The sequence below is a fragment of the Micropterus dolomieu genome, linkage group LG12 (genome assembly GCF_021292245.1).
Source record: "Micropterus dolomieu isolate WLL.071019.BEF.003 ecotype Adirondacks linkage group LG12, ASM2129224v1, whole genome shotgun sequence".
Lineage (NCBI taxonomy): Eukaryota > Metazoa > Chordata > Actinopteri > Centrarchiformes > Centrarchidae > Micropterus > Micropterus dolomieu.
The window spans coordinates 13,818,876-13,836,092 of record NC_060161.1 but is presented as its reverse complement, the minus strand read 5'-3'; the positions used below and the strand labels follow the sequence as shown (position 1 = coordinate 13,836,092).

The following is a 17,217-nucleotide window of genomic DNA, read 5'->3' as shown; positions in this document are numbered from 1 at the left end:
CCGCTTATCCTGCATAAAGGGTCGCGGGGGGCCGGAGCCAATCCCAGCTGACATCGGGCGAAAGGCGGGGTACATCCTGGACAGGTCACCAGTCCATCGCAGAACATGTTCAAAATCATGTTTGGGTAAAAAAACTAATAGCCTATCTAACCATGTTTCTAAAGACGTAATTGCATTCCAATTACAATTAAGTAATTGCTTTGATATCGACAGTATGAATGAGGAAATGTCAGACAGCCGCTTCAGGCTCCGCAGTAAACCTCCTCCCTAGGAGGTTAGGTTCACAGCGCAAGTTGCTAGAGAAATCTGCTCTAGCTCTCTGAAACCGAAAACCCAGAGTTTCCGTTATCTCGGGCCCTCAAACCCGCTTTCCAACACAGGGCCCAGAAGCCCTCTGCCTGCCTGTCTCGTTAGTTCTGATCCCTCTCATCTGTGTTGCTCCCGCCTGCTCGTTAGTACCTGGTGTTAAATGTTTCCTATTTCTGTTCAGTCTCTGTCTGGTCATTGTTGTGGGATGAGTGTTCTGCCTGTTGCTGTTCTGTCGTTTTGGTTTTTGGAATTTGCCAGTCCCTGCAATCTGTAAGCCTTGTTCTGCCTTTTGTGTTGGATTAAAATTCCTGAACTTGATCAGCTGTCCAGTATCTTGTATTTGGGCTCTCTCCTGCTTTGCACTTCATCAAAACCCTGACATATTGTTAATCTATACTGACACATATACACACATAACCTCGAGGTGAGTTGATTTACAGATTTTATTAAGAATTTATCAACATGTTTGTTTTCAAATGTGTTTTTTCAGCGGTCTAACTCATGGATTATGGGCTGATCATCTTTGTGCTCACAGGTTGGTGCCTGTTATTTGATTTTCTGCTGTTTGTGTGAGCATAATTGCACTGATGAGGTCTGGAGGGTAGCTAATGTTTGGAAGGGAGAGGAGAGGCAGCGGACGTCTTGTCACTGTGTGCCGCAGCTCAGTGTGTTTTTCCACCTGTGTTTTTGAGAGCGTGTCTGACTAGTTGCTAGGCGAGCATTATGACGCGTGTTTTCTTGTGACATCACAAGAAAGAGGAAGCTGGACTACAAATGAGCTGTTTTCAGGCAGTTCAGAGCAGAGTTTTCTGTGGAAGATGGGAACTAACTTTGGGCTTTTTCACTTTGCGAACCTATTACATGCACAAAAAAGGTATATAACTCAATAAAGGAGAGGGAAAAAGCCAAAAAGCATAAAATGACCTCTTTAAGCCACACAACATTAAATTTGGCTTGGCTTTTTGGTTCAGTTTCAGTGGAGTTTAAATTGTTTCCATGCTTTGTAGTCATGATACATTGTATGCTGCAAGCATTGAAAAATCTCACCAATGAGGAAAATGTATTGTAAAACTCCACAGTACAGCTGAACCCATCTGATGTATAGTGCCTCTTCATGTTCACAATAAAAGAGTCTTCATGCTATATTAAAAAAATAATTAAACTTAAAAACTAACTTCAAAAAAACACATTCTTAATATTCTTTGTTTCAGGAGCACTGGTCAATGTTGCCTCTGCCCAAACTCGTCAGTACTACTTTGAGAGTACACCACTGAACTGGACTGCAGCTCAGAGCTTCTGCAGACAGGTCTACACTGACCTGGCCACCATAGAAAACACAACTGATGTCAGTGCTGTACTCATGACCACTCCAAGCTACACAGGCAAGTGCTCAATATTGGATTCATGTACAGTATGTAACATAAGGGGTGTGTGTACTGATGTATAATCCTATACATACACAACAGCCAAGGCAAAAAATGAGTTTTTGATAAGGTTACTAAATATTAGATAAAATAATAAAATATATGTGGAATGTGAAAAAGCAATAATGAAAAATAGAGGAGACACATAATTTAAGCGATGTTCAGTAAAGTTATTCACAATTTAGTTCAATTCAACAACTGTTTTTAATTACAGCTGTTGTATAATGAACATCTGTTTGAACAGGCAAGGCTTGGATAGGCCTCTATGATGACAACTGGAGATGGTCTCTGAGTAACAGCAGCTTCTATGGTAAAGGAGAGACAGAGTTTAGAAACTGGGCTCCTGGATATCCCTACAATCCTTACGGACAACAGAACTGTGTGGTGCTTCGCAGTCAGTACTATTACCCTGGGATGTGGCAATCCTACTACTGCACCTACCAATTACGCTTTGTGTGCTACAATGGTGAGTTCCTTATTTAAAAACATCTCACCTCTTGTATCAAGGTGACATGAGCAATATCTTATCCCACTGAATCAAGCTCTTCAAATATCTGGATCGAATTTCTTTCATTTATATTTACTCATTTGGCAGATGTTCTTCTCTAAAGTTACTTACATTCGAATGTATGTCTAACTGACCTCAACTGCAATGAAAAGTTGTGTGTTGTTTGTGTAGACCCTGCAGGGATACATCTATGCAAGAACGTGTTTCTCCTTACTGGATGGTTGGGCTTTATTTTCAAAGAATAGGTCCATGCCTACTTTCCTGTAAACATATAGTAACCATAAGGGTCTTTTATTTTGGAAAATCAGTCTCATCTTATCTTTCCTGTTAAGATGCAGTAACTGTCTGGGGCTTTATTTTGGAAGGAATTAGGTCCATACTGAGTTTGAATTGGTACTTGAAACTGTTTCTCTTCTGAAATGGTTTCAGGAGCAGTAGAAATGAAGTGGAAGGGGAGACAGACACACAGACGGAGATACAGGCAGTCAGACAGAGACAAACGGACATAGAGAGACAGGAACAGAGAGGGAGACAGACAGACCGGCAGACAGATAGACAGACAGTAGCTGTAGCAGTACTGTCAGTAAAAATCCCACCAAAGAAGATAAAACCAGTTTGTGTGTTTGTATTTGTGTATATTCATGTATTAGAAAGCACCTTAACCTCCTGCAGAGATTCTATCAGACCTGGGCCCTGACAATAAATACAGCAAAGACTAAAATAAGGATTTTCAAACAATCCAGAAATCAGGTTAACACACAATTTCTATTTAGACACCACTAAATTACAAAACACAAAACTACTTATCTTGACTTCAGTATTACATACACAGGAAACCTCAACATTGCTGTGAAACATCTATAAAGCAAGGATTCAAATCTATGTTCCAATTAAGGTCTTGCTAAAAATTTCTACTAAAACCATTCTTAAGGTGAAACTCGAAAAATTAGCATATCGTGCAAATTATTGCGAATTATTTCAGTAATTCAACTTAAAAGGTGAAACTAATATATTATATAGACTCATTACATGCAAAGTGAGATATTTCAAGCCTTTGATATAATTTCGATGATTATTGCATACAGCTTATGAAAACCCCAAATTCAAAATCTCAGAAAATTAGAATATTACATGAAATCAATAAAAAAAGAATTTTAAATACAGAAATGCCCTCTGAAAAGTATAATCATGCATATGTACTCAGTACTTGGTTTGGGCCCCTTTTGCATGAATTACTGCCTCAATGCGGCGTGACATGGATGCTATCAGCCTGTGGCACTGCTGAGGTGTTATGGAAGACCAGGATGCTTCAATAGCGGCCTTCAGCTCTTCTGCATTGTTCGCTCTCATGTCTTTCATCTTTCTCTTGGCAATGCCCCATAGATTCTCTACGGGGTTCAGGTCAGGCGAGTTTGCTGTTCAATCAAGCACAGTAATCCCATGGTCATTGAACCAGGTTTTGGTACTTTTGGCAGTGTGTGCAGGTGCCAAGTCCTGCTGGAAAATAAAGTCAGCATCTCCATAAAGCTCGTCTGCTGAAGGAAGCATAAAGTGCTCTAAAATGTCTTGGTAGACGGCTGCGCTGACTCTAGACTTAATAAAGCACAGTGGACCAACACCAGCAGATGACATGGCTCCCCAAACCAACACAGACTGGTGAAACTTCACACTGGACTTCAAGCATCTTGGATTGTGTGCCTCTCCATTCTTCCTCCAAACTCTGGGACCTTGGTTTGCAAATGAGATGCAAAATTTGCTCTCATCAGAAAAGAGGACTTCAGACCACTGAGAAATAGACCAGTTCTTCTTTTTTTTAGTCCAGGTAAGACACTTCAGACGTTGTTTGTTGTTCAGGAGCGGCTTGACAAGAGGAATACGACATTTGAAGCCCATGTCCAGGACCCGTCTGTGTGTGGTGGCTCTTGATGCAGTAACTCCAGCCTCAGTCCACTCCTTGTGAAGCTCCCCCACACATTTGAATGGCCTTTACTTGACAATCCTCTCCAGGTTACGGTCATCCCTGCTGCTTGTGCACCTTTTTCTTCCACACTTTTCCCTTTCCACTTAACTTTCTATTAATGTGCCTTGATACAGCACTTTGAGAACATCCAACTTCTTTTGCAATTACCTTTTTGAGGCGTTGGGGTTTTCATAAGCTGTAAGCCATAATCATCGAAATTATATCAAATAAAGGCTTGAAATATCTCACTTTGCATGTAATGAGTCTATAATATATTAGTTTCACCTTTTAGTTGAATTACAGAAATAAATGAACTTTTGATTTGCTAATTTTTCGCATTTCACCTGTATATGGTAGCAAAATTTGGGGACCAAAACCAAGCGGGAAGCTTCCGGTCAGAGAACAGAAGCGAACGCGAAGTCCCTTAAACCTGCATTCTATCAAATGGCCAGCAGGGGGCTACTCTTCTGGTTTCAAAAAGAAGCCTGGTTCCATTAGAAATAATGGTAAAATTACTCTATTTCTCACATGATTTATTACCTCAGTAAACACTTTACTAATGGGTTTATGGTCTCAATCACTAGTTTCAAGCAGAGGATGCATTAGGGTGAGATTAGCTGTGATTGACAAGTCGTTACCATGGCGACCTGTCAATCAGGCTAGAGTGACTCGTACCCACGACACAGGGAGGAGGGAAGGGAGGAGGTTGAGAACAAGAATCTCTGGCCTGTCCCAGAACAAAGACAGGATGCAGGGGCAGAATAATTAGTTGTTTGGTGTGTTGTACTGTTCAGCGCAATAAGAAATAAAAAAGGTGCAATTTAACCAGCGCTGTTGAAAAAGCTTATTAGGAGTTGGCTGTTAATTTTCTCTAGTGAGTACATTTAGTTTAAAGCCTGTTGTTTGCTAGACAAAATTGTCAGCCCTGTTAAAATGACAGTTAATGTGAATTTCACAGCCGTTAGCTCCAGCATCTCGTCCATTGGGTTGCAGGCGAAGCAGGATGAGTCAACGTCTCAATGGGCCCATACGGTACCACAAAGCACAGACCCACCACCCCAGAGCCAACATAATAAGCCACCCAGTCCGTCGCAACCCGCGGCATCCGAGGTGGCATACACGCAACCACTGATGGCGTGACATGGGAGAGGCAAACCGCACCCATGCATAAGGGGCCCCGCAGCTGTGTAGGCACAGACTGAGGTTACGCCCTGCAACCATTCCATCTGTACATAAAGTAGGGCCAGCGGCCACTCTCCCCCCCCCCACCGTCCAGTTGGGAGAAGACACATCGCACACTCACAGAGGACAATCACTCAGAAAGAACACTCCATACTGAGTGAGTCAATGAGAAACGAGAGGAATCCCGCAGGTAGAAACAGACAAATGAGCACGGGGAAAACCAGGACGCCGCTGTGCAAATATTGTCCACCGTCATCTCACCATGCAACGCCACAGAGGAAGAATCTCCAGGAGAGATTCACCGGCTGACGGATAGGCCTGTGAAATCGAACAGCCAATGAGACAACGAACAACAAACGACCGTGCGCGCCACCTGGCAGGACAGCGTGCGCACCGGGCAGAGGAAGTGGGATGGGAGTAGATGGGAGTAGATGGGAGTAGAACCCCTGATTCTCCTGCCCCAGAGGAAGTTTCCCCCTGGAGGGCGGCACATAAATCGAGCATGACACGGCCTACTCTGAGAAGCGCTCTGAAAGCAGTTGTACATGCTGATGAGGTGCCGTGGTGGCCATGAGGAGGAGACACTCTTCTGCCCTTGTGCTGCTGTGACGGCAGAACAGGAGGCTAAGAGACAGCATAAGGAGCCCCACCTAGCAGATGTTGCTTTTAAGGTCAAGTTGGCACTGCTGGGGAACTGGGAGGGCCCAAAGAGACCACCGGGGCTCACCGGTGCCTCAATGAGACCCTTCCTGGTGGCTTCAGGGATGGTGGACTGCTGGAGCCACAGAACCCGGTGGCTCTAGGACTGCCAGGCGCTGATCCATGCAAAAGTGACAGCCGAGGCAGCGCGGTGCCTGAGCAGGCCACAGCAGAGTGGTTTGGGCTGCTAGACTGGCTGGGGTATACATATGCTTTTAAATCACCCTCATTGTGTAATAGTACATGACCTACTTTCCTCCTATGTAAATACTGGTAGGGCTCAGTACTTTTATAATTATTCATTGCTGCTCCCTCAACTCCTTCTGACAGGATGAATTAGTTAAATACATCCCCATACGTTACCTCTGGCCACTTCTTCACATCGGCTACTCACGTTAACAATGACAATGGATGGGACAACATGAGACAATCTGATCGTCGTATGTGGTTTTCTTTGGGCTCCCAATTTAAAACATTTACGGCGTTAACGTTATTTGACATTTTGATTAAGTATAGCGAGCAACAAATAATCTTCTAACTAGTTACCGGATGTTTTGTCAGTTTAGTGGAAGTCAGATGACAAAATGCGGAAGAGCAAAACATAAAAAGTGGGCGGGGCGGGGAATTAAGTGAATAAGCCCATGTGAGGACCAGAACAAGATTTACTACATTTCAGGTTTAAGATGATGCATGAAGATTGTAACTGTGATTGTATAAGATTGTATAACTGTGGTAAAGCCAATGAGTTAAAGACAAAATTGATAAAAAAATGACTTCTCAAGGCTGTTACACTATCACTGATATTACACAGATAGTAACAGATTTTTCTTTATTCTCTCTGCTGCAAACTGACAGAAAATAAATAAAACCTTCTTTTCTCCTTTTCTCCTCCTCTGACCTTGCTCTCTGTGTGTATGTGTGTAATGTGTTTGTCAGTGTATTAATGTGTGTCTGTATGTCTCAGTATAATGAAGTCCAAAGCAGCAGAATGCATTTCTGAACTAGCTGGTATTACGTTGTATGGATAAAGTTAAAAAAGTGACCTTTTCAGCTAGTTAAAAATTGGTACATTCTGCAGCTGACAAGAAATTTCAATGAGAATTTATAATGGCTGGCAGTGGAGGAATTGCCGGTCACTCTTGACCTTGAGAAGGGCACAGAGCCAAATCTCTGATGTCCGATGAAAAGTAAGATGGATTTGGAAAGCCCATGTGAGGAACCAGAACAAGATTTTCTACATTTCTGGTGTAAAATGATGCATGAAGAGTTAAAATTGTGGTCAAGTCAGTGAGTTAGATAGATAAGATTGTGGTTTCCAATGGCTGCTCTGGATGAGCATCACTCTCTAGTGATGTCACACACCTTAACTCATCTCTGGCAAGAGCTATTAGCACATTAAACATCAATGGGATAAATACCTGTGGAAAGAAGTAAGAGTATACTAGTAGTGCAATCGATACAAGAGAACTGTAATGAGATCAAAGAAGAAGAGCACAGGATGTGTATGTTAGAGGTGTTACATTGCATACATTGTAGCAAAGTCAGTATTGTTTACAAGTCCATCTTCACAGTTTTAATAATATCTCTTCATCAATATATTTCCAGGTTCAGTAAATGGCACATCCTCTTTTGTAAAGGTCAACACACCTTTGAATTGGACCGAAGCTCAGAGATTCTGCAGGGAGAATTACGTCGATCTAGCCAGGTACAGTGTGCACTGATGAAGACTCCAACACATACAATAGTTCAGTACTGAACCAACTACTTAACAACTACTATCTGTTCTGTGATGAAATCCAGCTTATTCAGTATTCTCACACTTGATTAAATTCCACATGGATTGAAAAATCTGTCAAATTGTTTTATTTGATTCTTTTTGTCGTTTGAATCCTTCCCCTTCTGTGTTTGTTCATTTTTTGTTATTATTTTTTAATTGCTTTGCTTCTAAGTAAAACATTTTCAAGTGTAAGGCCCTTGGGGCTAAGCCACGTAGTATGATGATCATTGTGATGATTACAAGCAGGATTGACAGAAAAATAGTACCAATAGGATACCTTAATTGTAAGGTGATTATGTTGCACTGATTTTTACCAACAGCTACGTTGTCACGTGACCTCATCCATAAATAATCACATATAATTGTAAGCAAGTGTTGAGGGGTTCAAATCCCCAAACAGCTAATTGTTGCCATAGGTTCCCCAAGTACAGAGACATGGTACAGAGTTTCCACTGAAAGGGTGATTGATTAAACATCAATATTAAAAATCACATTTTGTGCAGTTCTCTTCACTATACAAGATACAAGCTCAAGTAATACTAAACAGAACAAGATGTTTATGCCAACCGTGCCATGGATGCCAAAGGATAAAAGCAAAACTGTTAACACACCTGAGCATCTACAGACACCAGACATGCATACAGGATGCCCCGACATGGCCACACTCATAGACTGGTGCACCGCCACCTAAACACAGTAAATTACACACTTAATTACTGTGTTACTTCTCCCACACGCTGCAGTCTGCCGAAGCCTCGATCCTCCGCTGCTTGTTTGGGTGGGTGATTTGTATGGAGGTCATTTTGTTTCAATTCAATTTGTGTGAACAGATGAGCGATCCACGTGTAAATGGGTAATCTGTAAATATAAAACATTTTCCACAAACACAAAATTTGTAAACTCACAGAAATATTTTGCAGATACAGATACAGATCTGCAAATACACAAAAAAATCCACAAATAAAAAACATAACTGTGAATATATTTAATAATTTACAAATAAATTAATCACATTTGTCAAAATCTTCCTAACATTTGTCCCTTTCAAATAGGCATACTTGAGTCCAGCTTTTATTTGTCGATCTCAGTTCTTTACACACTGAGTTTTGAAACAAACATTCCGCCGGTGGAAAGAAAATCTAATGGTTTTTAGTGGAGAGCTTAATTTTGACCTGAAAATAGGAAGTTTGGGGAATTGGGTGAGAAGTTGTGGATTTGTGTTTAGAGTTTTGAGAAAAAGAGGCATCATTTCAAGAAATGTGTTTAAGCAACCGGGAAAAACTGTAATAAAACATACTAATTAGCCTATAACATGCAAAACATGTTGAACACCAACTCAGTATAGTTGGCACATTTATACTTAATCATTATCTTAACTTTTGGCCTATATAATAGTATATGCTACCCATCACATTATATTTCCCAAAAATAACTAACAATGCTGATTAATTTTTTTTTTTTTGTTATGTTTTACCTCTTCAGTTAAACTCAACTCACCCTTGATGTGTATATGCTACTGTTTCTCTCGCAGTATACGAAATCAAGCAGAAAATAACAACATCACAAACCTGGCAGCAGGTGACCTTGTTTGGATCGGTTTGCACTGGGAACAACTGTGGTCTGATGGGAGCACCTCGCTGTTTCACTACTGGGCCAGTGGGCAACCAGACAGCACAGAGCAGTGTGTCACCACATCATTCAGAAACTCAGGACTGTGGTCTGATGACAGCTGCTCCCTCACTTTGCCATTCATCTGTTACTCAACAAGTAATGCATCTTATTTACTCACGTACTGTGTAAAGATTCATTGTTGCATTAAGGCAAATATATCTCCTACATTTAAGATCAGTACCATACACCACACTGAATTTAGACTTGTTTAAAAGTCTGTTAAAGCAGAAACAAGAATGTTCTTTACGTCTGTTGTTCTGCATAAACTAAAAGCTGTTCAGAAGACACAACAGATAAACCTGTGGGAAACTAGTGATCGCAGGGTATATACAGGAATCCTGAAGTAAAATTCAATACCTTTTTTAAGACTTTTTCAAGACTTTTTCAACATATTTTAAGACTGTCGTGCCACTTTGAGCTGTAACCGATTAAATCAGCCACACACCTTTTAAAAGGGACATTTCTGAGTATTTAAAAAGAACATATTCATTGCCTATATGTCATCAGGTTGCAACGCCACCTAAAAACAGAGGCATTCACCAACTTTCTCAGTTGCCTATAACAGCCTGTATGAGCCAGCAGTTTTCTATGTGAAGGACTGGTCAGATTTCTTGCGAAAAACAACTGTCTTACATAAGCTATGACGTTTATGCACCCAACATTACAGCAAATCATGTGAAACAGTGTAATTTTGTGTTTTAGTTGGTTTAAAGTAGACAATGTGAGCTTGCCTGCAATGATATGTGTGATAACTTTCCTCGACCACTTGATCAATACAACAAAATACAAATAGGGCAGGAGGGAACAAAGATAAAGAGAATTAAGAGTGATGAATAACGTTAGTAGTGTAGGCGGTGTAGCACAGGCACAACCGGGAGGAGGAACTAGTCTAAATGGCTGTATTAGTATGCTTTTATAACATTAAATTAAAAGTATATTGTTAATTTAATAGTTAACTGTAAGTTTGATATTAATATATTCATTATGTTACTATATTCAATATAATTTCATATAATAGTATTTAACTTACCACTAGTATAATATTAATTCAAATTACAGCTGCTTCAGTTTGGGGTCGTTTTTTATTCATTAACCTTGTGTAAGAAAAATGCTCTAGGCTACACGATAGTCTCCGACCTGGATTTTGGGCAGGCTACTAACTCATCAATAATAATAACCATTTATGCAGAACATTGAGTTCAACATTTATAAAGTTTGTTGCAGCACATCAACCTTTTTTAAAATCCCGCTCTATCCAGGCTGTGATTGATCTGTTGACAATAAGTGACATTAACGAGAGCATCGGCTTTATGAAAAGTTGAACGTGTTTCAATAAAAGGCACCAATTTAGCTAAATAGCCAGCTAACGTTAACCAAACCCACACGCTCCTTGAATGTTCCCTGTTGTCTTCTGTCTTACTGGTAGCACATCTCGCTCTTGTTTTGTTCAAAGTGGCCACAGATCGACTGGCCAACCGGGTTAATCCCGCTACTCCTGATAGCCACTCCGACTATGTTTTGGACGATTCGCATTGAGGGTCCGGTGGGGTGGGAGATTACGTCGGTTGTACTCGTAAATCATTATCCGGTTTGCACGGATCTATTTTTTGGAGTGTTTAAGAGTGAAATAGGCGCACGGTAGATCCCTGCGCCTAACATTACAGAAGTTAATCACACAGTCCCTACTCTCTGCCTGTCTAGTATTTTTGGCTAGGCATTATAAATAAATACGTTCACCTACACTTTTAGCAAACAAACTTTTGGACAAAAAGGATTTTTACGTTGAAAAACATATCTTCAAAATTTAATACCTTGTTAAATGGCGATTAAGACTTTTATTTAATTTTATTTAATACTTTTTAATAGCCTTAATTATTGCAAAATTGATTTATTACCTTTTAAGACTTTTTAAGACCCCGAGGACACCCTGGATCATGTTGTAAGCAGCACAGTATTTAAAAGTTAACATTCTTAATTTTACTGTTTAAACTGAGAAAGTATGCAGTAGATTAAAAATAATCAATCAACTGATTTACAAGTAGTGGTGGTGTTGCATCAAACAGCTGATAAATTTTCAGTGTGTCTGTGTGACTGTGTAAAACTAAAATGTATTATTTCTAACGTCCTGCTTCTCTACTTCAAATCAAGTCCTGTATTGGCCAACACATTAAACTCCTTTATTTCCCCATAGTAATACAACTTAAAGAATTTGTATTCTTGATTTATTGTTCATTACATGTGTCTTATGAAACACACTCTGTGATGTGGTTAGGTGTAAAATGTGACACAGCATTCTTGATTAGACAAATGTGGGTCTTAATTAACTATATCTCTCATGGCCACCATTAGGTTTTATTAACAATGCAAGACAAAATAGAGCAACCTTAACGTTCAGATGGAGCATGAATAATTTTTCCCGCAAAGTTGTTTGTTGATAAATTCATTCCCTTCTCTTCTTCTGTCTCAGCTCCTCCAAAAACAGAAGACTTCAGATCAATAGGACAAAATGAGTCCAGTATCACTCTGCAGTGGAATAAAGTGAACAACAACATCAGCTTTATTCTCCAGTTTAATGATGCAGCGATCAACATCAATGCACCAGATGGAGATGGACCAGTAACTCACACAGTCTCATCTCTCACTGCTGCAACTGAATACACATTCACTCTCTTCTCTGTGATTGAAAACGTCAGAAGCAGTGGAGTGAACATTACTGCAGTTACCGGTAATATATGTCACTTTATTTCTATGCTCTGTATCTGCTTAGCGAGCCATCATCTGCTTTTCAGAGCACCAGTGTAAAACTAAGACGTATCTACTGGGTATAATATTCATTAAAGGAATGTGCTACTTAACAACATGCACTTTATTGCATGTTAATTTAACTCAGCATTGTTTTGGCCAACACTGTAAAATATTTTTTTTACATTAAGAATAATTTATTTTTAAACTTTTGGTGCTTTGTAATTATTCATTTATCGTGCAGTACATCTCTGTTGTTATATAAAGTGTGATGGATATGACTACAGAATGTGACATCTGGATCCAGAAAAAAAACATTCATACTAGTAACACAAAGAATTGTTTCACTCACTCTGTTCGTGACAATCAGTATTCATTTGTATTGATGTGGGGATGCAAAATGAAACATCTTTAATTGTCAATGGGAACATCTTCACTTTTATGTACAGTTAGTTATTATATGTTTCATTGCTCTTTTTGTCTCAGCTCCTTCAAAAACTGAAAACTTCAGATCAGTAGGACGAGATGAGACCAGTATCACTCTGCAGTGGAACAAAGTGAACAACAACATCAGCTTTATTCTCCTGTTTAATGATGCAGAGATCAACATCACTGCACCAGATGGAGATGGACCAGTAACTTACACAGTCTCATCTCTCACTGCTGGAACTACATACACATTCACTCTCTTCTCTGTGTTTGAGAACGCCAGAAGCAGTGGAGTGAGCATTACTGCAGTTACTGGTAAGATGTTTGACTTCATTAATGTTTATTTAACCAGGCGTATTACTTTGGAAGCAACAGGACAGTTAATAGTACTAACCAAATAGTATTTTTTTCCCTGTGTAGTGAAGGGCGAGAACAGTCTCCCTACCCGGATTCAAACACGGGTCTACAGGGCACTAAGGAGGATTCTTCCATATTTACTTACAACAACTGAAAAGCAATTAAAAGAAACATTACTATAGAAAAAGAAAACCCTCGATTTAGTTTGGCCCACTGATGTCATCCATACATGAAGAGCGAAGTAGGAAATGAGGTGGGCATCAGAGTAGTTATTGCGAGATGAAGCTTTATGAAGCAGTGAAGCTGTCTATCCAGCTGGTTCACTCATGGTGCTTCATTTGCTCTATTGTGCCATCAAGTGGACAATAAATGTAAAACAGGAACAGTGATGAAAATGACACCATGGCTTCGGTGTGTGAAGTTTTAAATTGAATAAATTAATGAATGATGTTTGTGATGCCAATGTATAGGGAAAGTGCAAACAAGGGAGAGGGTTGTGATGTAAATGTGCCTTTCCGCTAGTGATTATTACTATGTAAATACATCAGGTTTGGTCATCTCAAAATGTTCCCAAACAGGGGAAAATCTCCTCTTTCTTGCTCGTTCCATCGAGGGATGCGTATCGCTACTGGATACCTTTATGGTATTGACTGAAACAACTCAGTATCGAGAAGAATCAAAACAGTTCTAGTCAAACCAATACGTCAATCGATACTTTTTGTGACCAGATCGTCGAAAAAAATTAAGATTTGTATGGCACCGAAAGAAAGAGAAGAGCACATCTTTTTTCCCCTTTGTGTGCCTGCACCATAAATAAAAAAGGCCTGCACGCGTCGAGTCGATGCATGTTTTTAACAGCCGCTCGCCTTCAGCTGCAGCATGTTCGTCGCTGTTGCAAGTTCATCACCACACACTTGGCTTTCCGTTGGTTTCATCTTCTGGTATCATTTAACACTTCTCACTTTCTGAAATTCACATCACTTGTCACTGATCAATCGCTACATTCCATTACAACAATTAAGCGCTTCAAGTGTAGTTGGTTTGATTGGCTGGACACGCAGCTTCTCTTTTCCTCTTATTGTGTCTTTAGAGTAGTTAAAGAGGTGGTATTCTGCTCATTTTCAGGTTTAAAGTCCTATTTAGAGGTTGTACCAGAACAGGTTTACATGGTTTAATTTTCAAAAAACACCATATTTTTCTCATATTGCACATTGCTGCAGCTCCTCTTTTCACCCTGTGTGTTGTACGCTCCGCTCTGGAGCTACAGAGTGATGCATCTTACTTGTACAAAATCTTTGTTGGGAGTTGCACATGCGCAGTTCCCAGGTAAGGACTACTAGCCAATCAGAAGCAGAGAAGAGCGGGTCGTAAGAAACAAGGTAGTGTGATCCACATCAAAACCGCTTCAGACTGCGACCGTAACCCAGCAGATAGTATAAGTTACTCAAGTCCACAACCACACAACATCATTGTTCCATAAACCACTACAAAAATCACCATATTTCAACTCAATTTTACATAAAAATTGGCTGAACAATTTGAACGTTTGCTCAGTAGTTTTCACATCAGGTTGCATTATTGCTATAACTTTAGCTGTGTTAGCCAACGTTTACAACAACTCCACACTTGAACAGTCTGTGAAGTTACATTGCCGTGTTTATTTAAATATAATTCACAACCAATAAAGCATACTTGTCACGGATCGGGGCGCTGAGTGCAGACTGGGGCGAGGACCCAAATGCAGAAAATGGCAAGGCGAGGAGGTTGCAGTCCAAAAATGTTTATTAACTCAAAAAACTAACTTAAACAGGCTTACAAGGAGCTCGAGGCAAAGTCCAACAAAGGTAGTCCAGGCAACAAGGCAATCCAAAACACAGGGAATAATCCAGAACTAGGAAGACAAAGGAACAGGCAGGAACACTCAACTTTAGACGCAAGGACGTGACAAAGACTGGAGAGACAAGCAGGCATACATATACACAGGGACTAACAAGCGGGGCGGGAGCAACACAGGTGAAAGACATGAGGCTAACGAGGCACAGGCAGGGAGAAAACAGAGCAGGGGAAAACAGAGACAGACATGCAGAGGGATCATTGGGGTAACAGACATGACAAGGGTTACTGAACACTAGATGACAGACAAGACAGAGACGGACATGAGTGAACCCCAAAACACAACAGACTATATAACTGATACTGGACACAGGACAGAACCCAAAACACTAAGACATAAACCGAGACACAGGACTGGGAACAAAGACAAAGAACTGAAACACAGGACCAAGAGCCAAGATAAAAAATGAGACATAAACTACAGGACAAGGAACGAGAGAAACAGGAAAACAGACGTATGAAAGAAATGGCAAAACTCAAACTCACAAGGAAGAAACTACAACTCATAACAATACTTACAGGTTGTGATTGTGAATGTCCAGGTCCAAACAGAATCGGAGTTGCATCGTCTTTTAGCACTAAACGTTGAACTGTTGCCGGTGTTCTGATGATCTATGCTGCCTTGCCGAAAAATGCTACCATTGCGCAAATTGATAGACTGGACTCTACTTGGCCCGGCTCCGTTTTCCATTGCAGACAGTACCCAGAGATAGTACGTAGCTTGTCGTCATAGCGACACCACACACAACTGCCACGACATAATGTTCAATGTGACACACACACCAGCACAGCTTTTTCTTTTTTAAGTTAAAAAGTGGCTGGCCGGCCTCACACGCTCCTCCCGCGGGTTGGCACAGGCTTCCCCCGCAGCCACTTGCAGAGCTCCTCAACTCCAACAATATTCAAGCACATTTTTGTTCCACCATCACTTCTCGTAAAACTGTCAATATTCGAAATCTACACAGCTGATTTCTCACCTCAAAACTTCTCAGAAGTGGATTTAGTAATGAAATTCCATACGTAAACTGTAAAATATATAACTTTCTGTTGCTGGCCTCTGTCTACGACACGCAATGATGATGCAGTGAATTGTGACGATTCTCTCTGACCAATCAGCAGTCTGTCGTATTTTCACGTTACAGTTTAGTATCACTCAACTCGCATGGAACCTCCAGGGAAGTAAGGTGATACGAAAAAAAGTACCTGGAAGCAGGTGCAACATTTCTACAACGGAAACCCAAACAAAGCCGAGTCGAGCCAAAGGGCCTCAGCTCAGACTAGCTTGGTTTGAGGGCGTGCCTGACCCCGTAGCCGCTTGGTAAGCTTTATGACGCGTTTTCATTGTGACGTCACAAGTAAAGGAAGTGAAGGGCTGGACTACAAACAAGCTGTTTTCAAGCGGTTCAGAACAGAGTTTTCTGTGGGAGATGGGAACTCCCTTTGGGCTGGACTTTGGGCTTTTTCACTTTGCAAACCTGTTACATGCACAAAAAAGATATATAACTCAATAAAGGAGAGGGAAAAAGCCAAAAAGCATAATACCACCTCTTTAAGTGACTTGTTTAAACAGGCACCTTACTGTTTTATACTTGTGACTGTCGTTTTTGGAGGAGGTTTGCGACTCACTACTAAAGTTCAATTTATTGATCGAAAATTAACAAAATAATTTTCCGTTGTTTACTTTCAACACACGAACCAAAAAATTACCTTAAATTTGTTTCCCACAACTCATTTGGTCACTAAACCAATTCACTCCTCTCTCATTCAAATATACACTGAACAAAATTATAAACGCAACACTTTTGTTTTTGCCCCCATTCATCATGAGCTGAACTCAACGATCTAAGACTCTCTATATGTACACAAAAGGCCTATTTCTCTCAAATATTGTTCCCAAATCTGTCAAAATCTGTGTCAGTGAGCACTTCTCCTTTGCCGAGATAATCCATCCACTTCACAGTTCTGGCATATCAAGATGCTGATCAGACAGCACAGGTGTGCCTTAGGCTGGCCACAAGCGTTTATAATTTTGTTCAGTGTAAAAACAACTCCCAAGCTGAAGTCTTTCCCCTTATAGGCTAATACTACAGGATGGCCTAATTAGGATGAGGAGCGATCTGACACAATTTCCCAATACTTTTATGTAACAGTTATTTGAAACGAGAATAAATAAATTAGATCTCCTTGCTTGTCCATGACAACAATAAAAATAATAATAGGCTACCAATCAACTACTATGGCTTCAACAGGTGGCATTTTTATGCAA

At 40.4% G+C, this 17,217-nt stretch overlaps 1 protein-coding gene across 1 annotated transcript in view; it reads left to right on the top strand.

Moving 5' to 3' along the window:
• Positions 1 to 770: 770 nt before the first annotated feature.
• Positions 771 to 17,217, top strand: part of LOC123980805 — a 39,550-nt gene continuing 23,103 nt past the window's right edge. Inside the window, exons 1-8 of the mRNA XM_046065357.1 lie at positions 771 to 844; positions 1,521 to 1,691; positions 1,978 to 2,199; positions 7,688 to 7,787; positions 9,391 to 9,626; positions 11,998 to 12,146; positions 12,298 to 12,352; positions 12,759 to 13,016. Of these exons, the coding sequence (XP_045921313.1) occupies positions 811 to 844; positions 1,521 to 1,691; positions 1,978 to 2,199; positions 7,688 to 7,787; positions 9,391 to 9,626; positions 11,998 to 12,146; positions 12,298 to 12,352; positions 12,759 to 13,016 (1,225 nt within the window). The 5' untranslated portion in view covers positions 771 to 810. The remainder of the gene's footprint in view (positions 845 to 1,520; positions 1,692 to 1,977; positions 2,200 to 7,687; positions 7,788 to 9,390; positions 9,627 to 11,997; positions 12,147 to 12,297; positions 12,353 to 12,758; positions 13,017 to 17,217) is intronic.